Genomic DNA, 24,279 nt, shown 5'->3' with positions numbered 1-24,279 from the left:
TATATTGCCATGGGAGCGGATAAATGACAAGATGGGGCACTTCAAGAATATGAAACTAATTTAAATAACCATGCAACATAATTCTTCGAGCTGATTAAAATAAGGGGTCATCCCTGAGGCTGCTTCTGTCAAAAGTTACAGCAGATAAAATGTCTGATCATGGGCCCCCTGTGTGGTTAGGCCCTGGGCTGTTTGTTGTATACCATATGCACAATGTCAATTTTCAAAAGTTCATTTGAAGGTGAAATCAGGTGTAGGGAGGCATGGGTAAATATGACCTTGCCTACAGCAATACTGACAGAAGGGATCTACTTGCCTCTTCTCTTTTGTTCCCACATACAATACACAATAACACAAGACATAATGATACAGCCTTCTTGGAATAAATAACCACAGTTTATTTAAACTGAAAAGCACCATGTGTTTCATTAGCACTAAAATATCAATTTGAGATTCTAGCCAATTGGTCACCCAACAACCACAAAGACCCTCAATGTATCATGTATTCTTCACACTAGTGATGAATTGTCATGTTACTAAGAGTTTTGTAATTTTGTCATCCTTAAAATGTTTCAAAATACTTTGAACACAATTAATATACATTCTATAACCCTTTCCCTTTATAACAATCTTCTAACAGGACTATACTTGATCTTTCTCAGGGTGCTTATCTTCATCTGAAAGCCACCACAGTGGTACTGGAAGAGACTGAAAAACTGGTACTTCATTGCACAGTGCCTCATTGAAGTTGGATTTAAAGTATATACCTCAGTGAGTACCACAAAGAAATAAAATGCTAAAAAATAAAGACATAACTGCAGATCTACAAATGATATACGCGTGTACAGCGTGTTCTATCATTTATAAATAACATAGGCACTTGACATGATTCTTGACGATACTTCATTATACTTCACCACAGCATGGTCTTGCACCTCTACAAAAGACAAAGCATCAATATTTTGCATGCTGTTGCCTTATTAATACTCAGATATACAATGTTGTTATGCTTTCCTGTATTTTATGAATAGGTCACAGACACACACACACACACTTTGTATTTTTATGACATTTGCGCATCTAATACAAATTTCTTATATAATGTGTGTCATTGCCCAACACGTGATATTTATGTGTTTTTTTAGCACATTCAGGCATTTTACAACAGGCATAACACATGCCCTTGCACATTCTATCATCTCTTTAGAGATCAACATTTTATTTTCACCTAAAGCTGAACATGTCATGATGAGCCCAAGAGTATATTACGAATGTCATAGTTCTTGTTTGCACTATGATACAACATGAATGTGTAATCACCGTCCATGTACCCTTAGTGCTGGTAGCGGGTGGATCCGACATGTGGGAGGATAGCTTGTGGCTTTGTTGGACCAAGGACACAAACAGGTTGGTGGGTACTTAGCACACATGTGAGATATTTCAGTTCCTCTCGCAGGCCACTGATTTCTCCGCGTAATGCCGAATTCAGGCGCTCCAAATTCTCACTCTCCTAGAACCAGACAATAACACCACAGGTTATTAAAGTTCAGACAGTGTTTATCTATTATGGAGTTCTCAAACCCTTAGTTATGCACCCAAGAGGGTGTCAGGTACTTAAACTGGATGACCTTTGCCTGCCCTTCAGGTCTTGCATCCCATGTACAATAAAACCAATAGCACTCTGATAAAGTTGAAAAGTGAATCCATAATTTATTTAGTGCTACTGATTAAAGTTCAGACAGGACCTTGCATGCTTTTCCTCTGGTGACACACAAATCTATATTCCACAGAACAGTTTAAATGGTAAGTTATCTTTCATAGCAGGTATCTTCAACAGAGTTAAGGTCCCCATAGACGCAAAGATCTTTCGTTGGTGAATGATCGATTTCAGTGCAATCTGACCAATCCGTCAAATTATCATGAAGTTAGTGGGAATCTAACAATCGTGCATGTTACGATTTTTAGTCGGATCTGTTGATTGGCCAGGTTAAAAAAATGTTATCAGTCCCAGCGCAATCTATCTATGTTTGCAGGGCCAAGCAGGCAGCTACCCTCAATTTTCCTGGCAATATCGATTGAAATGGTCATTTTTGTTAATGGACAAATCGTACATTTAAACAATCGTTTAGAGATAATTGTGGTCTATTAAAGATTGAAAACAAAATCTGGTTAGTGCACAAAAGGATGTCATTATATCACAAACTCCATTCTGTACAGTTTAACAAGCAATCTGTCTCACAAATGTATAACCTCCATGTAACGGACGCACTTATGTGCAGAGTTACTTACAGAATGAATTATGTAAAAACAAAGTTGGACATAATATATAATAGTGTAACTAACTAGTGCTTGTCAAGCTAGATTTGACTGACAAAATAGATATCTGTGACACAAAGCAAGATTTTATAGTACAGGATTCATTCTTTCCACAAAATGACAGTTTTGTTTCACAAAACAGATAAAATAACCATTCTGTGAAGCAACACTGTCAGTCACATTCCTGAACCAATAAGAACAAAGCTTATTGCCATATACAAACACTGTTAGCTGTACAGGCCTCTCTGCCAAAAGCCAATTAAGTTAGAAACTGTTTCTTTTTCTGGCTGTTCATTGCAGAGAAAAGAGGGACTTTCCAGTACAAATGAGGGACCTCAAGTTGAGCTGTCAAAAGAGGGACTGTACCTCTGAAAAAGGGACAGTTGGGAGGTATGTGTGCACATGATCAGTCCCAAGTCTCTGGCTAAAGCTATTATGTAGTAGTTGATCTATAGCTAAGCACATTATTAAAAGACTACTACAAGCTAATTGGTGCAAGATTACAGCTAGGAGGAGACATTGGAGTCTAACTATCATATACAAAACGTATAACTGACTCTGAGAGTCAGGCAAAGCAGCCAGACAAGCACAGTAACTTCTGGTACATTTAATGGCAGGTGGGTGTGGCCTGTCCCATTATTGCTCTCAGCTTAGACAGGAAGAGGAACAGGAGTAAGTCATAAGATAATGGCAAAACAGCAGGAATGCCCTTAACCAAAATGGCCACACAAGCAGGTTACTACAATAAGAATAGCCATATCACCTAAAATGATCATATTTATGTTTTGCATACTTTTCTTTTTCTACAATCATTAGAAGTGCAGCATTATATTTCTCAGCCATTTGTAAAAACTTCCATTTATGAACCTGTAGTGTTTAACAGCAGCTCTTTTAGGAAAGGTTTGTTCATGTTTATTACTATGCAGCACAGGGGACATTAGAGGGCGCCCTCTATAGCAGGCCAGATACTTTTCCTTAGCCATGTGGAGCAGAGCTGGCAACTTCTCATCTTGTTTGTATATGGCAATAAGCTTTGTTGTTATTGGTTCAGGAATGTGACTGACAGTGTTGCTTCACAGAATGGTTATTTTATCTATTTTGTGAAACAAAACTGTCATTTTGTGGAAAGAATGAATCCTGTACTATAAAATCTTGCTTTCTGTCACAGATATCTATTTTGTCAGTCAAATCTAGCTTGACATGCACTAGTTAGTTACACTATTATATATTATGTCCAACTTTGTTTTTACATAATTCATTCTGTAAGTAACTTTGCACATAAGTGTTTCCGTTACATGGAGGTTATACATTTGTGAGACAAATGTATAGAATGGAGTTTGTGATATAATGACATCCTTTTGTGCACTAACCAGATTTTGTTTTCATTCTTTAATAGAAATAAGTCTTTTGTATATTTTTTTATCTGTGTATGGTCACAAATACTTATATAACATGAGAGACATTCATTCTGTGTATTAGGGATAGTTTTGTATACAGTATGTATTTGGGACAAACGGCACCCCATAATTATACAGAGAGGGGACATTCAACTGAGCAGTAACTACAATAGGTATCTCTCATAGATCAATAAGGGGCATATTTATCAAGGATCAAATTTCGAAGTAAAAAAACTTCGAAATTCGACCATAGAATTTGAGTACTTCGATAGTCAAAGTATTTTTTTCGAGCAAAAACGTCCATATTCGATCGAAGTAAAATCGTACGATCAAACGATTGAATTCTTCGAATCGAACGATTGGAAGGATTTTACAAAAAAAAAACTTTGACTTCTCAAAACTTGCCCAAAAGCCTCAGATAGGTTCTAGTTGGTCCCCCATAGGCTAAACAGCAATTAGGTAGGTTTAAGGTGGCGAAGTGTCGAAGTCTACATTTTTTAAAGACAGTACTTTGATTTTCGAGTGGTCCAATATTCAAAGTTTTTTCAATTCGAATCGAAGTTGAATTTGGCCTATTCGATGGTCGAAGTACCCAAAAATTACTTCGAAATTCAACGTTTTTCACTTCGAAAATTCACTTCGACCCTTGATAAACCTGCCCCTAAGTGTAAATGATAGCTTTTAATAGCAACAGCTTTTTTACACATGCAGTCAGTAGTGACACTATCACCTGCAGGTAAGTATATACTGCAGGTATCTTCCATACTGAAATATAAATAGCAGTTATTTCCAGAAGAACAGTATGTACAACATTATTTAAAGGATAAGACAGTAGGGGTCGCAAGTGGAAGAGAACTAAGGGGTGCATGAGCTTCCCTTTTGAACTTATCTACAAAGCACCTGCACCCCCTCTGTGCTGAGCACTATATGAAAAGTGAAAAGTGCAGCATCAAGATACACAGATAGTCCTATCCTTACTGTATGCCTTAAAGCAACAGTAACACCAAAAAGTGAAAGCATTTTAAAATAATTAACTCATAATATACTGTTAGCATGCACTGGTTAAAGTTGTGTGTTTGCTTCAGAAACTCTGCTATAGTTTATATAAATAAGCTGCTGTGTAGTCATGGGGGCAGCCATTCAAGCTGGATAAAAGGAGAAAAGGCACAGGTTAAATAACACATAACAGATAAGCCCTGTCCAATGCAATGATGCTTATCATTTATCTGCAAAGTAACCTATGCATTTTCTCCTTTTTTCCAGCTTGAATGCATGTCCCCGTGGCTATACAGCAACTTGTTAATATAAACTTTAGTAGTCTTTCTGAAACAAACACACCAGTTTTACCAATGCAGAGCAAAAGTACATTATATTTTAATTACTTTGATACACTTCCGGTTTTTGGTGTTACTGTGCCTTTAAGACAGGCGGTAAAGGCAGAGCCCAATGCGGTATACATGCCCTGCTGCACCTGGCTTGTACCTCCCCCCAAATGACGTACTAGTTAGGGGCAGGTAGGGTAAAAAAATGCTGCGTTTCCATTCACAAATAAGGCCTTGTATCTTCCAAAGAGCATTAAACACAGAAGTTATGTATGACAGAATATTTTATATGGTAGATATATGCCAGAGAAATGTATGCATAGTAGGTATCTCCTATTGAGCAGAAATAATAGAGTGGTATATACTGAAAAATGAGGAATAATAAAGATATTTCTCACACAGCAGCATGCATAGTACACGTCTCCTACAGAGAGCTATAAAGAGCACTATGTAGACTAGAGTATGTGTTAAAAGTGAATACTGAGGTACAGGGGCGTAACTACCAGGAGTGCAGGGGGCGCGATCGCACCTGGGTCCGCACCCCCTTGGGGCCCTCCAGACACTTGCGCAGACGCAAAGAAAACTGCGTTCTGGAGGGGGTGGGTTGGGGCAGCTGCACGTCCTGCACCTGGGGCCGACCCTCCTTAGTTACGTTACTGCTGAGATACAATACCTAGGGCTCTCTGGTAGATACTTATATTTAGATTTATCATTCGTCAAATGCCTGGTTTAGGTATAACAATATAAAAAAAACACAAGAGCTATCTTTTCTGACTATTCATTGTGTTTTCTTGCATCGATTGCTTTGTTTTTTCCTCAATTTTTTTTGTTTTAAATGCAGGATTTAAAAAAAATAAAATAAAACGCTGTTTGGGTTTTAGGTGGCAAGATTTTTATTTGTTTGTTTTATTTTTTTTTTTTTAAAACGTCATAAAAGTATGCATAGCAAATTATAAAATGTTTATCTCTTGCAAAACTAAAGTGCAATAACTGTTTTTCAGAGATCATGTAGTAGGGATGTCACTAAGCAGTCTAATGTAAAATAGGTCACTAGCACAGAGAGTAGCATGAATGGAGTAGGTATTTCACAATACCATGTACAGCGGTTATCTTGTGCGGATCACTGTACGCAATTTATGCATAACCTTGCATAAACTGATGCTGTGATCATTATAAACTAAACTACCACAGTGGGAGAAAGTAACTGTGTATCCCCACACTCCCTCCATGTCTGAAGGGCAACAAATCTCAATGTAACTAGTACTGTATCACATTTATATTGCACATATTATCAACATACTTAAAGGTTGGTCTTGTCACCTTAAACATGCCTTTCTGAATGTTTTGTACTACATAAACAATAAGTGTTATATAAATGAAAATATACATACATACATGTTATACAAGCAAAAGTAGTCGGCATAGCCCACATTAAGGTGTAAATAACAGAATTCTGGGGAACTTTGTAAAATACAAAAAAAAATTCAGCAGCAGAAACCAAACCTCCGCTTACAGGAAAGGGTGTGGGGGAGGAGTAAGTAGTGGGGGCTGTAAATTTGGAGGGGTGGGGGGGTGTCTTCCTGTAATGGGAGGGGAAAAGGAGTTTTTCCGCACACAGAGAGGATGCACAGAGAAAGGTCGTTGCGTGCATATAATTATATAAATGAATATCAGGCAGCAGAGCACACGTCATCACTTTTGCAAGCCTCTAAATTAGTACTATAGCGAGCACAAAGCAGCTCAAAAAAGTCAGATCCATAGAGTTCCTATGCAGGGCACAAAAAATGTTGGTCTACAGAATGGTAAATGTATTTTGCAGAGAACTAAGTACAGAAATGACATTCAAGGGTCACTCTGCCTTTTTACTCACAATGTGCAACGAGTCTGCTTTTTCTGTTTGTCGCTGGCGGCTTTTCTGTGCTGCAATCCTATTTTTCTCTCTTCTGTGATTTTTCTTTGTGTCATCTGAAGAGTCCTAAAAAAAGGGACGACTGGAGAGTGTTAGCTTGCATGGAGACTATGATGTGTGATAAGATGACACTGCCTTATGAATGTGACATCATACAAAATGGTTACATTCAAGAGGCTGTGATATGAGCTAAAGGCCTTTATGGAGCATGGAGGCTGTACACCGACTAGAGAACTCCACATCAGGGCTTTGTGAAAGCAGCTATAGCCTTTTATATTAGATACCCTACAATGGATAAAGAAAGTAGCCAGGTCTGGACTGAGAATTAAAAATAGGCCCTGGCATTTCAGGTGCACAGGAGGCCCAATCAGCCCACATAGAGGCCCAAATAGCCCCCACCAGCCCACTAAATAGTGACTTACTATGGGACCTTATAGCAGCCCCTCTGGCATTTGCCAGAACCCACAGATTGCCAGTTTGGACCTGGCAGTAGCACATTTGAAACAAAAAGACTACAGAAATTTGCTGTTGGAGAAATTCAGTTCTTGCAAGAGGAAGAGGTCACAATAAATCTGTTTTTGGTATATGTCCATTTAAAGGGGTACTTGATGCAAACTAATATTCTTCAAGCATCTGGTGTAGTTTTTAAAATATCTGTACTGTTCTGTGCATAGTAAGTGTAAGTATACATGAGGAACAAACCCCCTCTCCATTTCTAGCTAGTAACTCATACCCCCTCCTAAACAGGACTTCTAGAATATGTCTCTTTCAAGATACCTCTCTGGCAAAGCAGAGCAGTGGGGTTGCTGGCCACCATGTTTGATAATGCGGCATCCAGTGCCCATGCTCCCTGCCAGTGATAATCAAGTAGATGTATGTGTAATGGAAGTTTAATTTTTCAAGGATATCAGTGCATATGCTTCTGGTTAGGTATTAGTGTGTTGCTGTGATAAAAAAATACACTTACACCATCCCATAGAGATGGTGAAATCAGCTACAGACTAAAACTTGGGGTGGCCAAAATGTTGGGCACCCCCTTCCCTCAAAGTAGCCTTGTAGCCTGGGATGGTGCACTTAAACACAACAGCCTGGGATACTTTATTGAAAGACATTATGTCCAGCCATGTTGCAGCCAATTATCCAAGTATCCCCTGCAAGTCCACATGCAGTATAGTCATTTGTGATGAGTTTATTGTACTGCATATAGCTTGCTCAGTGGACCCACAAAATGAATGGATAATTGGCTTCAACATGGCAGTGCAGTGCTCAAGAAAGTATCCTCAGCGACACAGTTAGTGATTTGACTTACTGGGGGTTCCCGACATGTCGGCACCCCCCAGTTCTAGTCTGTAGCTGATTTCTCCTTTAAATACAGTACTGTGATCACAGGGAAAAAGGCATATTATCCAGAAGATACTGTTTTGAAATGCACTACACATGGGTGATTATTTTAATTCATGTGGTTTTACCACCAGGAATTAGTTAAGCTTACAGAATAAAGTAGTTATGATTACTTTACTCTGTAAGCTTATAAACATACCCTAGGCACACATGGCAGTTTGCATCAAAAAGCTGGTTATACTTACCCAAAGCAGTAATATTTATTAATAACCGTTAACATTATTGCTTAAAATTAAACACATCACCCCTGGACCTATACAAATCACATGCTTTTACATTGTATAGATCATGAAACATCACATGGAATCCATATAATTGCATACTGGCCATGAAGTACTATGACATGAGAAAAGGGCTGAGACAGAGTCAATCCATATCCAACTGGGCTCCTTATGGTCACAGAAGATTAAGAGCATGTGGCTTACCTGTTTATTGCTAGAAGGGGGGGAGCTGCTGTAGCCCTGCTCATTTCTGTCAGACTCTTGTTGCATGTCCCCTAGCCTCTTGAGGCTGCTTTGCCTGTCAAACTTTTTCTTTGCACTTGGTTTCCTTTCCCCGTTTCTCAGGGCCTTTGTCAGTTGCTGCCCCTTTTCTGTGAATTTGTACTTCCTTTGCAGTCTTCACGTCCCTTTTACACTTCTTCCTCTGTCTTTCTTTCGATAGGTCCTCACCCATGACGCATCCACCTATCCCTGTCACCTTTCCCGTGTGGTTTTGGTGTCTGGGGACCGGAGCTGGAAGTCACATGACAGAAACATATAAATGTCAGCTAAAAAAACAAAAACACATTGGGGGCAAGGTGAAAAAATACCCAGGAAAACCCCATATGTCATCAGAGGGGTGTGTGGGAGGCATGAGGTAAGCAGTGTTTCACTCTATGGCTTACACTGTTAATACTGATGTGGAAAAAATGGTTATTAAAAATAAGTGGAGCCTTAATATATTCAAAAAAGTGATAACAGTAGGCAATCCATCTAGGCTGTCAGATTTTCTTGCCTCAGTTTTTGTGAAAGAAACATAAGAGTTTACACTGGCCATACACTGGTATATTTTGTGATTTGGCAGTCTCAGGACAATGGATCGAAGTGGAGGAAAGAGTACTATTTCTCCTCTTATTGCCTGAGAATTTCAGATCACATTTGGTCTGTCCTTACTGAAAATTGTATCTGATTTCATCTGGTGGATGGTGCATCAGCAGATGTCATTTTCAATTTAGACAGGCCAATTGTTATATGGATAGATCAGCCTGTATGGTGAAAATCGGCCAAACCAAATCTGGGCATGTATCGGCAGCAATCTGCATTACATACATATAATAGTAGCACAATAGTGTGACAGAGCTCAATATTAACTAGTAAGATTTTTACTAAACTATCATTCTGCTCTTACTGTGGATTTTGGTGCACATTTTTTAAAAATATGTGTTTTGCCTAGTTTTGTCTATTATCCCATCCATGCTACTTGTTGTTGTTGTTAATCTTTAAATCAATTTTTAGTATGTAGAGAGCGATATTCTGAGACACTTTGCAACTGATTTTCTGGTTGCTAGGGTCTAAATTTCTCTAGCAACCATGCATAGGTTTGAATAAGAGACCACAATATGAATAGGAATAGGAGATAGCCTGAATAGAAATATCAGTAATAAACATTATCAACAACAATACATGTCTAGCCTTACATAACATGTATTTTTTTAGATGGGGTCAGTGACCCCTATTTCAACGCTGGAAAGAGCCAGAAGAAGGCAAATAACTATAATACAAAAACTATAATAAAGAATTAAGACCAACTGAAAAGTTGCTTAGAATTACCCATTCTATAACATACTAAAAGTTAAAGTGAAGGTGAACCACAACTTTTAGATGTTTTACCACATTTCTAAATTCTAGCACCAGGGACACTTTACTAAGAGAGAGAGAGAGAGAGAGAGAGGGTCAAGCAGTGAGGGCCATCGAAGATAACTGCTATTTTTATTCTGCTTGTGCAAGTGTAGGGAATGCTTTCAATCTATGTACTGATGATCTTTCTGGCATGTGTGGAGTTAATGCAGTGCTCGTGGGCTATATTTCCTTGATCTGATCTTACTGGTATGTGTGAAGTTAATGGAGTGCTTATATACCATTTTCCACTTCTCAACTTGTTAGTTTAATTAAATAAAAAATTGTTGGAGTGAAAAGGGGGACCAAAATGAAGACTGCAAATTGGTAGTTTGTGAGGAGTACTGAATTAGGGACATACTACGAAGCAGGCAGGATATGGAGTCCTGTTAAAAGGTCGTATACCCCTTGTTCAACATGAGTGCAATGAATAGGCTGCTCTGTGTTGTGCAGAACACACTTTTACCTATTGTTTTAATCAAGAAAAATCTATGGCCAGGTGACAAATCTCCTCTTTTTCGGTGCAACTAATCTCCCTGAACTGCCTCTCCTGCCTTCCTGTCGGCTAAATTGAAAATCGCCGGCAGGATGGCACTCGGAGCGATTTGTTTTCTGAAGTTGCCCAAAGTTTCCTCGTAAGGCAATTTCGGGATGACTTCGGAAAACGAATCAATTTACATTTTAGAAAAGCGGGAAGGCAGGGGAGGCAGTTCAGGGAGATTAGTCGCCCCGAAGAAGAAGAAGACATTTTTACCGGGCAACAAATCTCCCCGAAGCTGCCGATATCGGTCGTTTGGACCGATTTGACAGCTTATCTGCCCGTGTATGGGGGCTTCCGACGGGTCTTCCCGATCGATATCTGGCCACGATATCGATCGGGAAGGTTGGATTTTTACCCGACCGACCCGTCGGAGCCGCTTGGCGCATCGTAATTCGATCGTTCGGCCATACGGCCGAACGCTCAAATTACCCCCGATATAGCCACGCAGTTTAGTGGCATATCGGGGAAAGATCCGCTCGTTTGGCGATGTCGCCAAACGAGCGGATCTTTAAGTCTATGGCCACCTTTATTCTTCAGTTAAACAGTGGAATCAGGGAAACGCAAGATACTCATTGTTTGCACCTTGCTAGGTAGATAATTAGATTACCAGTGGACAGATTATCCCCCTGCATAATTGACTTCTACTTTGAAAACAGTCATAAAAGAGGGAAGGAAGGCAGCTGTATACTACAAATCTAAAGCTGGCCATACACTGGCAGATTTTGTTGTGTGAAATGATCCATTTTGGAACGATCTCATAAAATCGTCTACTCGTCGTTACACGTGGTCCGAACGATCATATAGTTTCCGATAAAATCGTCCCAATTGTCGATCGGACAGATTTAAAAATTTTCATCGGGACCCAATGAAATCTGTCAATGTATGGAGCGAACAGATCCTCATCATTAAACGATCGTTCACTGCGCATGCCTGTATTTGGAGGGGCAGTGCCAAATGAGGAAGTAAGCAAACAAACGATCGTACCCACACTTTTCTCAAAACATCATTTATTTGGCCATGTAAAAAAAACAAAAGTGCTGAAATCACAGAAGCATAGAAAAACATACTTTGTGTACTGTTAGAAGAAATATCACACATTATGATATGTATTTCTTTTTAAAAAGAAAAGGTGCACATGCAAATATTGCAAAGCTTGTGCTTGTTACTGATAAAAAGAGTGGTCATCCTCAGATGCCCTTTGGCCAACAGTTTACAAATGATGTTTTAGAAGAAAAATCACACATTATTATATGTACTGTATTTCTTTTTAAAAAGAAAAGGTGCATATGCAAATAATGCAAAGCTTGTGCTTGTTACTGGAAAAAAGAGTGGTCTTCCTCAGATGCCTTTTGGCCATACAGTTTACAAATGATGTTTTTAGAAGAAAAAGCACACATTATTTTATGTATTTATTTTTAAAAAGAAAAGGTGCATATGCAAATATTGCAAAGCTTGTGCTTGTTAGTGAAAAAAAGAGTGGTCATCCTCAGATGCCCTTTGGCCATACAGTTTACAAATGATGTTGTAGAAGAAAAACCACACATTATTATATGTTGTTCAAAATATTATTTTTGGTTTTGCCAGTGAAGTCGTCAGATGTTTCCTTCTGTGAATTCCATCAAAAAGCACACGTCATCTGGATCCTCTGTGGGTGAAAAACATGATGACATTACCTATGTTATGTTTCAGGGGTTTAAAACATGGTAACACCATAATAGGTATTTTAACTTACCAGTACTAGTAACCAGGGCACCTGGGCTACGTGGATAAAATTTGTCAAAAAGTCCAACTTCAGGAAAAAGATCATGGGTGGCAGTGCACCATCCTCAGACTTGTCAGCAGGCTTGCAGTGTCAGCAGGCTTTGCGGTGTCAGCAGCTTCAGGGGTGTCAGCAGTCTCAGTGGTGGCAGTATGTTCTGGGCTCTTAGCTGGTTCAGGTGTGACAGCTGGTTCAGGGGTGTTAGCATGCTCCTGTACATCTTCAAAAATAACAGAAGATGTAGCCCTTTTATTTCCTGTTCAACCAAAATGCTCTCAGTTTTGCCTCTAAAAAAATATATATTGGAAAATATAAATGACGCATACAAGTACACATAGAACACTACTATTACTACTGGTGAGATATATTTATATTAACAAAAGTTATGTACTTACTTTTTTTAATAATCTTTCTGATGCTGGTTAGTTGCTTAGATCCTCGAAGTTTTAAGTCAGACAACCGCTTTCTTAGCTGGTTCTTGGATCTTGCAACACCAAATTTTCTTTGGAGACCTTCTCTCACCTTTTCCAATATTGCATCTTTCCTACTGTTTGGCCTAGAGTACTGTGACTCCTTACAATCATAATCCTTCCTCTGGAACATGGAGACCATGTACACCATTTCTGCTTTGGCCATTGCAGGCGCCTTCATTCTGCCATCTTCTTCCATGGTTAACCTTAAAACGAAAATGAAGTCCCGCGAGAAAACAAGTAACGGGGCGGGACTTGTGGAAAACAAAGAACTACCTACGTTTGTTTGTTTCTTGCGCAGTTTGGGAGTGATCATTCGTTGTATGAGCATTCGTTGTACCGAAAATATTTTGTGTCCTTGATACGATCGTGTGGTTGACGAATATATAGTTATTTCAAAATTACTACAGCTTTTCGGTAAGTAGATAGTAGCAGCGTTCGTTTGTGTTTTTTTTTTTTATGACTTCATTGTTTTAATCATTTTCTGTTTTTCCAACAGTTATAATTCATCATGCCATCTGAGAAATTCACAAGCCCAGATTTCCTCAGAGAATTCATTGAACTGTAACGGGCACTTCCTTGTTTATGGAAGGTGAAATCATCGGATTATATGAATAAAATAAAATGAGGAAAGGCATATGAAGAGCTTGTTAACCTCGTCAAATCTGTGTGCCAGACAGCTGATGTACAGTTTGTGAAGACAAAAATTTCCAACATACATACTGCTTTTAAAAAAGAGCTGAACAAAGTCCATGATTCTAAAAAATCTGGGGCCTCAGCTGATGATATATACAGAGGCGGGCCTGTCCGGCCGGGCGCCCTAGGCAGCCCAGCCTGCTAGCTCTCCCCCATCTTTGTCTCTCCGCAGCAGGGCTTACTTGCGCATTTGCGGCATACGCGCTCGCGTGCGCGGCGTCAGCGCTCACGTGCGCATGCGCAGTAACACCTTTCATACAAATATATACCGCAGCAGAATTCTCGGGCGCAGGTCTAGTGACAGGTCTGGTCTAGGGGTAGATAGAAGAGGTAGCTGCCCAGCGCCCCCAATCGTTGTGCCCTAGGCAGCTGCCTCTTCTGCCTACCCCTAGTTCCGGCCCTGGATATATATATACTATAGATCAGGTGTTGAAAAGGGACTCCATGTTCAACCTTTCGAGTCAGGAAAATATGGAAGAGACAGAGGAAGGGAATGCAGAGGAAATGTCAGCTGTACAAGCTCAAAATGTGACTGCTCAAACAGTGCATGATCAAGAAGAGGACCAACCAGAATACCTTTCTGTGGTAAATATTTGAGGAAAAACACAACGTATATTTTGCAAAAGTTGTTTTTTATTACACATAAATTAAATCCGGTCACATTTGAGGTACACACTTTGCTGAAAATTGTTATGTACACCTAGATGTATGCTACATATAAAGGCTGAAACTACTAAACCATAGCTGACTGCCAATCTACTGCACCAACACCATTAAAGTATGCTGCATATTTATCTCTGCTGAATTTAGCATCAATAGTAGCATTCCGAGTTGAAGCAGCTTGCAAATCCAATAGTGCATTTTGGCTCTCTTCGCCAATCAGCAGATGTAACAGAGTGTCTTCTCTGTCCACCATAGTTCCTGGCATGTAAGAAGCACTGCTTGTGCGTCGTAGAAAATTATGTAGCACACAACAGGCGAAAACAACACTGTCGATTTTAGCAGGAGACAGAATGATGAATGTATGGAAAATGCCTAATCTTTGAAAGTATACCAAAAGCATTTTCTACAACCTTTCTAGCACGAGACAGTCTGTAATTGAAAATTTTTTTTTCAAATCCCAGATTTTTTTTGTAGTAAGGGCTTTAAACATGTAGTGCAAAAGCTTTGTCTGTCACAAAATAATTCATAATTCATTCCCTCTTGAATCTGAATTTGATGGCAGGTGTAACTGGTCCTTTTTTAGCTTCTGATAAAAAGAGGTCTCTTCAATGGCTCCACCATCCAATACTCTTCCATTTTTTTCACAGTTGCCTCAAAACATCGAAGAATGGACGAAGAACAGTGTCTATATGCAGAATCTATCATAACAGATGTATTACAAAGGGGCCTCAGAAAAAGCTTAATGATAATACAAAATGCATGTATTACCCTGAAAACAGTCAGTCAAACTGGTTTTCAACACCACAGCTGCAACAACCTTTCACTCCACATAGAATGTCTACTTCACATTAGGGATGTAGCGAACGTCGGAAAAAAAGTTCGCGAACATATTCGCGAACTTGCGCAAAAATGCGAGCGGTTCGCGAACGGTTCGCGAACCCCATAGACTTCAATGGGAAGGCAAACTTTAACATCTAAAAAAGACATTTCTGGCCAGAAAAATGATTTTAAAGTTGTTTAAAGGGTGCAACGACCTGGACAGTGGCATGCCAGAGGGGGATCAAGGGCAAAAATGTATCTGAAAAATCTGCCTGTGTGTGCTTGGAAGAGATAGTGTAGGGGGAGAGCTGTTAGTGATTTCAGGGACAGATGATAGTAAGTTTGCTGGCTAGTAATCTGCTTGATACTGCTCTGTATTGGAGGGACAGAAGTCTGCAGGGATTTGAGGGACATTTTAGCTTAGGTAGCTTTGCTGGCTAGTAATCTACTGTTCTCTTTAAACAACTGCCATACGTTGACCTTGTAGCCATTGTTTGCCCAGTTTTTTTGGACGCAGCCACTGAAGCACAGTTGCCAGAAAAAATATGCCATATAAATGCTGAAAATAGTAATTTTTCGCCATACGTTGACCTTGTAGACATTGTTTGCCCAGTTTTTTTGGTTGCAGCCACTGAAGCACAGTTGCCAGAAAAAATATGCCATATAAATGCTGAAAATAGTCATTTTTTGCCATACGTTGACCTTGTAGGCATTGTTTGCCCAGTTTTTTTGGTCGCAGCCACTGAAGCACAGTTGCCAGAAAAAATATGCCATATAAATGCTGAAAATAGTCATTTTTTGCCATATACGTTGAGTCAACGTATGGCAAAAAATGACTATTTTCAGCATTTATATGGCATATTTTTTCTGGCCTCTGTGCTTCAGTGGCTGCGGCCAAAAAAACTGGGCAAACAATGCCTAAAAGGTCAATTTATACACTAATACAGCGATGGATACGGATTACGTAAAATATATTATGGCTGCTTGAAAAAAGTCACTCCGGTGTTTTTTCTGGAGACGGTAATATTATGGATATTTAGACAGAATGTGAACAAGGTCACACAGCTAGATGGCAGTTGGTTGAATAACACACTGGGCAAAAAATGCCTACAGGGCAAATAATGCCTAAAAGGTCAACTTATACACTACTACAGCGGTAGTAAAATAAAAAAAAGTAAAATAAAAAAAAATGAATATTAAAAAAAAAAATTAAAGTTGGTGCTGCTGAACTACTAGGAGCAGCAGATTAGCACATCAGTCCCACTCCCCAACACTGCTAGACTAATAGCACTGGGCTCTTATAGTAGTAGTAGTAGTAGTAGTAAACAACAAAAAAATAAATAAAAGCAGTCCTTACAAGGACTACTGTTATTGCAGCAGTCAGCAGATGAGATCAGAAGCAGGACAGCTGCCCACTGCAGCTACATACAGAGCACTGCAGTAGAAGGTAGATTACTAGCCAGCAAAGCTACCTAAGCTTAAATGTCCCTCAAACCCCTGCAGACTTCTGTCCCTCCAATAACAGAGCAGTATCAAAACGATTACTAGCCAGCAAACTTTCAACTGTCCCTGAAATCACTAACAGGCAGCAGCTCTCTCCCTACACTATCTCTTCAGCACACACAGGCAGAGTGAAAAAACGCTGCAGGGCTTCGGTTTTTATAGGGAAGGGGAGTGGTCCAGGGGAGAGCTTCCTGATTGGCTGCCATGTACCTGCTGGTCTGGGGTGAGAGGGCAAAAAAAAGCACCAACAATGGCGAACCCAAAATGGCGAACGTCGCGCGACGTTCGCGAACTTCCGGCGAGCGCGAACACCCGATGTTCGCGCGAACAAGTTCGCCGGCGAACAGTTCGCGCCATCTCTGCTTCACATACAGCATATGAACAACATAGTACTTGGCCATCCATGCTTTCTCCGCCAATGTGTACACCAAATACATTTAATAATAACTTTCCAGCCTCATAAAAAGAAAATGTTCCCCAATATTCACAACTGTAAACCTGTGTACGGTTTAATCTGTTAATTGCGGAAGCTTTGAACACATTTGCACTTTTTTTTTTTTTTAGAAAATAGTTTATAATAGTTTATTATTATTAAACGAAAAGGCGATGTGCAAACGTTTTTTTAGGCAGGATACGAAAGAACTTTTGACCTTACGCCCAACGATGCCGACTGTATAAAGAAAATATACATCACTTCCTTTTTCCGGCAGCTTCATCACTTCCTGCTCCACAAGTAAATATTGCATTGTAGATGTATAATCATTCATACCAATCGATAATGATATGATGATCTTTTCACGAAGTCGTTGCCCATGTATCGTATATCGACGCCACAGCAAGCAAAATCTGATCAAAATCTGCCCATGTATGATGACCGTAAGACCATCAAGATTCAAATTTCCCTGATATTTTTCTGCATTACCCTGAAAGATTTGCTGGTTTGGCAACCTTAAGGTTGGTAGTGTTGGGCTGATCTGGTCATATGGCCAAACAATCGGATCACAACGATGAGGATACAGGCCATCAGGGCAAACACATTAACAATGTGGTCATTGACCTAATGAGATTTTTAAACCTGTCCAGTTGATGTCTGGCTGATTTTTAGCCAGATATTGGTCGGGTAGGTCCTTCAAAATACCCCATACACAGGCAGATAAACTACTGATTCGGACTGAAGGAGCCAAATCGGCAGCTTTCTGCCTGTGTATGCTTTTGTAAGGCCTGCAGCAGAAATGTATACCTACAGCATGATTCTGCCACCACTATTCTTTATGCTGGGGACAGGCCCAGATTTGCGGCAAGGCCGCATAGGCCTGGGCCTAGGGTGGCAAAAAAATAGGGGCGGCATGCCGCCCAGCCGCATTATGGGTAAGTGTGCGTCCCCATTCAATTAAGGCAGCTGCGTCGGCGTTTTTTCGCCGGCGCGCTGGGAAGGGTAGGTGGGCGCTAGGACCGCGCGGCCGCCTGGTCAGACCGCGCGGCCTAGGGGCCCCCGTCATTGAAATCCGGCGCTGGGTGGGGATGGTGTGTTTATAATGATGTGCAGTGTTTTGTGACAAGTGTTATGTTTTGGTAGCCGAAGATGAGTAGAGTATAACAGTGCTTTATTAGCAGGTTCATGCAGCCAATATACTTCAACAGTAACTTCAACTCTAATACTTTTAAGCAGTATAGAAAGTACTATGTATACACAGTATAACACTTGTATACAGTGACATATACAGGCCATTTGTATAAACACCACATATTCCCCCTATAGTAGGAAAGCATTTTGGCAAATGTAATAAACAGCAACAATTAAACAGTATGTATCTTAAAACAATATTATTCATTATTCACATCACATAGTCCTTGGTCCATTGACATTGGGTCCCCCATTCTGGTGCAAATACAAGATTCTGAGATAGCCTGCTTGCTATAATTATGAATTCCCAGACTGAAGGAAACAAGATTCAAATAATTTATATTGTGTAATTATAGTTAATTTTGCTTGACTAATGTGATAAAATAGGATTTTGAAAAATGTTTTTGGGTGACTGGTCCCCTTAAAAGTTGTAACTAAAGGTCTGTAGCTCCATCAGATTTGTTATACGTCTCTTGGTGGCCTCCCTCACTTGTTTCCTCCTCCAGTCACTCACTTTTGGTGGATGGTTTGTTTTTGCTGACACAGCTGTGCCATAATTTTTTCATTTCCAAGGATATTCATTGACTTGAAAATGTTCATATATACATACTGTGACTTGAGCTTATCAATCACCTTTTCACAAAGTTGCTTGGTGTGTTGGACCAAAGGTGGGTCTGGTAGGGCATCCTAGGCAGCCCAGCCGGTCAGCTTAACCCCCATTCATGTCTCACACGCATGCGTGGCACAAGCGATCACGTGCGGCAGCAGCTTTCGTGCGCATGCACAGCAGGGGCATTCTCAGGAGGAAGTCTAGTGCCAGGTCAGGTCCAGGGGTAGGCAGAAGAGGTAGCTGCCCAGCACCCCACAATTGCTGCGCCCGGCTTTTCAAGCCGATCGCTCTGTCCCTGCTCATTCCCCCGCCCCCAAGCAACGAGAAGAGCAGGGGAACGTGTGGACCCTGGGCGATCGCACCCCAGGGGCAGCAGCAGGTATGAGGGAATAATTGTATCCTGTTGCTGCACAATCTTCCTGGACCCCCCGCACTGCCCCCTGACCAGATCCTGGGTGAAGACTGCTACCTCCTCTTCGCCGGAGCCCCTTCAGCCTCTACCCCAGGTCAGTGTTACACACACTTATTACAATAATACACACTTCCATTCAAAGTTACACACAGACATACATTTTTAGGGATCGGGGAGTCAAGCACATTCACAGCACTCACACTTGCACACGCATGGATATAACACATACTTTGCATAGTGTACATACGCACTTAAACAATTTTTTGGCTTTTATTTTCTTATCGCATCATCTGTTTCTTTGCCTGAAAAAAATGTTTTATTACCATTATGAATAGTTTATTCGCTGATCCATACTGCGCAATACTTTTTGTATTTTATTTTGGTGCTGCCACCTGGTGCCAGCACAGACTTATTTGGAAGCTATAAAAGGCTACAAGCCTGGTTTCCTTTTAGCCATTTTTTGCATTTTCAGATCTTCGTAGGTGTTGTTCAATTGTTTCTGACCTAAAACCTATTTACCTAAAATATTCAATTTGCGATTCTGATTGCTGATTACACTATGGAAAAAAATTATTTTTGTGGTTTTATTGGATTTTAGTGATTTTTTTGTACTTGAAGTTTTTATAATCCCCCCTCAACTAGCAAATGCCCCTAAAATGAGAGAGCACAAAATGTTCAAAAAACAGCTTGCGCTGAGAGCAAATGAAATTTCAAATGACATTAGAGATCTATTTTTATTCTGACATGAAAGAATCTATTTCTGTTTACAGATTCAATATTTTATGAAAATGTCCGGGTGGGTGAATACTTTTTATAGGCACTTATGCACAGTAAAACTTCTTAAAAATATTTTTGGTACTCCACGATAGTGACCTATGTAAACTGTCACAGCGTGCAGCCGGTGTAGTCTGTTTAATTCTGTATATAGTCTTTTTACATGTGTGTGGGGGGGGGGGAGCTAGACTCGCTATTACTGTTGCATTAACTTTGTTTCAACATATGTTGGCAGTGTGATAGTATTGTTGCTGAGACATTTATATATTGAAAGTCGTGTTTCTAACATGTTCATACAAAAGTGTTTGCAATTAACATTCTGTAATTGCTAGTAAAAATGTTCAGAAATAACAATGTAAATAAATGTAGTGTGCCTACAATGCTAATAAAAACACACTGCAGTTTGTTAATACTGCCTGGAACAGTTTGATTAACTCAATTCTGAATGAATTCTTAACTATGACCAAGCAATATTTTTACCATACTAATCTTTAAGTTCAAAAATAATGTAGTGAAATACAGTTGAACAGATGAACTTGCTGTGTTGCAATATGATGGAAATCGAGAATGGTTATTAACTCTGATCAAAGCAACAATACATGTAGCATATGGATTATTTTATGATAACCTGCATGGAAACTACCTGTATATCTGTACTCTGTCTTTCAATAAGCTTCCCTAGGAGCCACTTACTGCATATGTATAGGATATATGCCACCTGGTGGCAGCACAGACTTGTTTTGGAAGCTATTCAAGGCTACAAGCATGGTTTCCTTTGAGATTTTAACTTTGTAGGAGGCAGTTCTAAAGCTCTAGGCTATGTATCCAGGGGCCTGCTGACACCCTGTAGGTTAAAAAATAATACTATTTGCTAATAAGTTTTGTTGTTTGCATATGCTAATTAAAAAAAAACCTTCCAATGAAGATCTCTTGCTGTTTTCTGAACATGTGCCTAATAACTTATGGCATGGGTCCCTAAACTTTTTTACCTGTGAGCCTAATTGAAATGCAAAAGAGTTGGGAGCAACGCAAGTGTGAAAAATGGATGGCAGCCTACAGATGCTCTAATTGGCCATAAACCTGGTTTTTATACAACCAAGACTTGCCTCCAAGCCAGGAATTAAAAAATAAGCACCTGCTTTGAGGCCACTGGGAGCAACATCCAAGGGGTTGGTGAGCAATATGTTACTCACAAGCCACTGGTTGGGGACCACTGACTTATATTGTCAAAGCACATTCCCTGGCCCCATGTTTTATAAATAATTTAAAAAACAGGATTTTTTACTTACAAATTATAAAGTTACCAAACCAACTCCATAGTGGTCCTGTTTCCCTCTATACATATTTTTATACGATACATGGTTGTATCTATTAGGAAAAGTGTCTAATGACCAAAGCACTGGTCTCACAAGCTATTTTATTTATAGGATGCTACCTTCCTGTATGGTTGCATCTATTTGGAAAAGTGTCTGATGACCAACGCATTGGTCTCACGGGTATTCTTTATAGGATGCTACATGATCATGGATGTCTCTCCCCTTAAACAACTATTGTGGGGGAGGATCAGTCTATCATCGGTTTAGGGGACGGTGTGTGTTCATATTCCACAGCCAGACACACAACTCCTGAGCAAGTTCTTGGTTTGTCTTCTTTTTATCACAATGCAAATAAATGCTTAGCTTGGAGCTTTAGGGCAAAGCAGCGCATCAGTGTAATCTTGTGAAAATACAGAAGGCGGCATATCTTATTACACTGGTGTGTCATAAGTAAATGGTTTCATATGCAGTGAATCCCACTGATCCATACTTCAAGTAATTATCTGCACTTTGTCATCCAGGGACATTGAGTTTTCCCACAGTCTATCATTAGGATGCGGGCACAGAGGTTGAAGGCTCCGCTGCTCTCAGCCTGCGCATTTTTGTAGGCTGAGAGAATTGGATCTGCTCCCTGCCCCATTGATTTGAATCCCCTCCAGAGGCTGTCGCCTCTCCAGTCCATAATGAACATTGCTGCGAGGCTCATACACCTCAGCAACCGCTCCTTCCCTGCCTCGCCATTCTGTCAATCCCTGCACTGGCTTCCACTACCTCTCAGAAATAAATTGAAATTAATGACCCTGACATTCAAAGCACTTTATAACTCCTCTCTATATACTCGGCCAACCGCTTACTACGCTCCTCTACTGACCTGCTACTCTTCTCTCATTACCTCCTCACATGCTCGCATTCAAGACTTTGCAAGTGCTGCACCCCTCTTCTGGAACTCTCTCTCACGGTCTGTCCGACTTTCTCCCAACCTTTCTGCTTTCAAGAAATCTCTTAAAATGCACTTCTTTCGAGAAGCTTACCCTCACTCTGCTTAACTACCAATCGCAACACCACATACAGTACCACATTTCTCACCCACTTAATTCGATCTTGCCCACTCCCACACCTTGTGTATTAAAGGGAAGGGAGTAGAGTGTTAGCTATTTCTGCATAGGGCCTTCCTCACCTTTTGTACCTGTATTGATTGTTATGTATGTAACTCCATATGTTCTATGCATATAATGCATGTGATTTAGCGGTATAATCACATTTACTTTACAGCGCTAAGCAATATGTTGGCTCTATATAAATACATAGGAGGTCAGCCTGAGAACATGTGCTATTCAGGCTGAGAGCAGTGGAGCCTTCAGCCTGTGTGTCTACAAACTAACCTTTACAATTGCATCCCACAACAGCTTAAAATAGAAATTCCAGTCAATGACTAATCTCAGTTGTCCCCAAGGTGCTACAATATACCCTTATAACCTTTATGTATGTGTTTGGTGTCCTCCTTTCCCTTCAGAAGAGACTGGTCTTGATCTCCTTTTAAATGCCTGAGGAAAATTTAAAGGTTATCTCCACATAAAAATCACATTTTGCAGAATGAAAGAACATTTAATTTTCAGCAACTTTCTAATATACATAACATTAAAACTCAATTTCATTTTAAATGGTCACATTGACTATTTAAAGCGGTATAACTTTCCCTATCTGTTCGGCTTTTGATGTTGCTAGGTAGATACTGCTTTCAGTTGTAATTCAGTTTACAAATAACTTTAAAACAACTGCAAATTTCTACTTTCTGCACGTTGGAAAGTTGTTTGGAATTAAACTCTTATTAGTAATAATTTTATTTTTGGGTTTATATGCATTTCAGGAAGAAAAAAAAACTAAATTCACTCTGTCACAGCATATCTAAAATGTAATTGCAGCTGTCTCTGCCGGGAGAAAGAGTAAAATTTGAAAATTAACACAGGGGTAACAATTTCCTTTAAAAGAACCAGCAAATTATTCAGTTTATGTTACTTATAATATTTGGTCACAGTATTTGATAAGTTATTTCCCAGGAACTTAAGTAATTATTGCTGAAAACGTGATGATTTGATCTCTAATTGCAGACATCTGACATTTAGAAAACCCTGGGCCATTGGTTATTTATGACTTGGAAGTTGATATTAGGTGTATATAATACACAAGAGCCATGAATATCCCATAAAGGATATCCTTATAAACTGTGCTTAGTGATGTCATTGGCTATAATCTGAATTTAGTGATGTCATTTGTCACATGACTCACTGAAACTTATGTATTATAATACCCTAATATATAAGTATATTAGACGTCACCTCGGAGTATCATGACCTGTATATAAACACTCGGCCTTGTGTTTTTATAAGGTCATGGAATTGCTCGGTAACTTATAATATCCTTATATTTTACACAATAGGGGTACTTTATTCATATGAATTCATATGTAACGTTTTTATTCTTTCCTTATTTTTCCCAATAGGAAAAATATTTCACAATCTAATTAATTGCAGTGATTTTCTTTGACCAGGAGAGGGAATGCCAGTCCCAGCAACTCAAACTTATCACTGAATAAATCCATCCACGTGTACCAATTTCTGTGGAATATCATGAGCCAGTGTGTGTAGTAACTGTGCTTCACTCACAGGCAGCCAAATTGCTATGATCCAAGACTGACTAAAAAGGCAAAAGGGAGTTACTTTTCTCCCTGCAAGATTAACTTTCACACACAACAGGCAGTATAGCAATTCAGTCCAACAAAAAGGCGGCTATCTAGTGGCAAAATGGTAGGGCTGCACTGAACCCCAGATTCGGTTTAGGATTTGGATGATCTGAATCTGAACCCTTAAAAT

General features: G+C 39.7%; 1 protein-coding gene across 2 annotated transcripts; it reads right to left on the bottom strand.

Moving 5' to 3' along the window:
• Nucleotides 1-377: 377 nt before the first annotated feature.
• Nucleotides 378-12,516, bottom strand: batf.L (basic leucine zipper transcription factor, ATF-like L homeolog). 2 transcript variants are annotated; one of them, XM_041571848.1, is made up of 4 exons: nt 12,496-12,516; nt 8,771-9,079; nt 6,906-7,010; nt 378-1,510 (listed from the first exon to the last, which is right to left on the bottom strand). In XM_041571848.1, the coding sequence occupies exons 2-4, from the start codon at nt 8,834-8,836 to the stop codon at nt 1,334-1,336; spliced, it is 348 nt and encodes a 115-aa protein (XP_041427782.1). In that variant the 5' UTR covers nt 8,837-9,079; nt 12,496-12,516; the 3' UTR covers nt 378-1,333.
• Nucleotides 12,517-24,279: the final 11,763 nt, after the last annotated feature.

The sequence above is a fragment of the Xenopus laevis genome, chromosome 8L (assembly GCF_017654675.1).
Source record: "Xenopus laevis strain J_2021 chromosome 8L, Xenopus_laevis_v10.1, whole genome shotgun sequence".
NCBI lineage: Eukaryota > Metazoa > Chordata > Amphibia > Anura > Pipidae > Xenopus > Xenopus laevis.
The sequence above is the reverse complement of the archived record's forward strand: the minus strand, read 5'-3'. Positions and strand labels throughout refer to the sequence as shown.

Coding starts and splice junctions, on each gene's coding strand:
- batf.L (XM_041571848.1), bottom strand. CDS start 8,836: ATGCAACAAGAGTCTGACAGAAATGAGCAGGGCTACAGCAGCTCCCCC. Junction 7,011..8,770: donor CCCCTTCTAGCAATAAACAG/GTAAGCCACATG, acceptor CCCTTTTTTTAG/GACTCTTCAGATGACACAAA. Junction 1,511..6,905: donor AAGCAGACTCGTTGCACATT/GTGAGTAAAAAG, acceptor GTCTGGTTCTAG/GAGAGTGAGAATTTGGAGCG.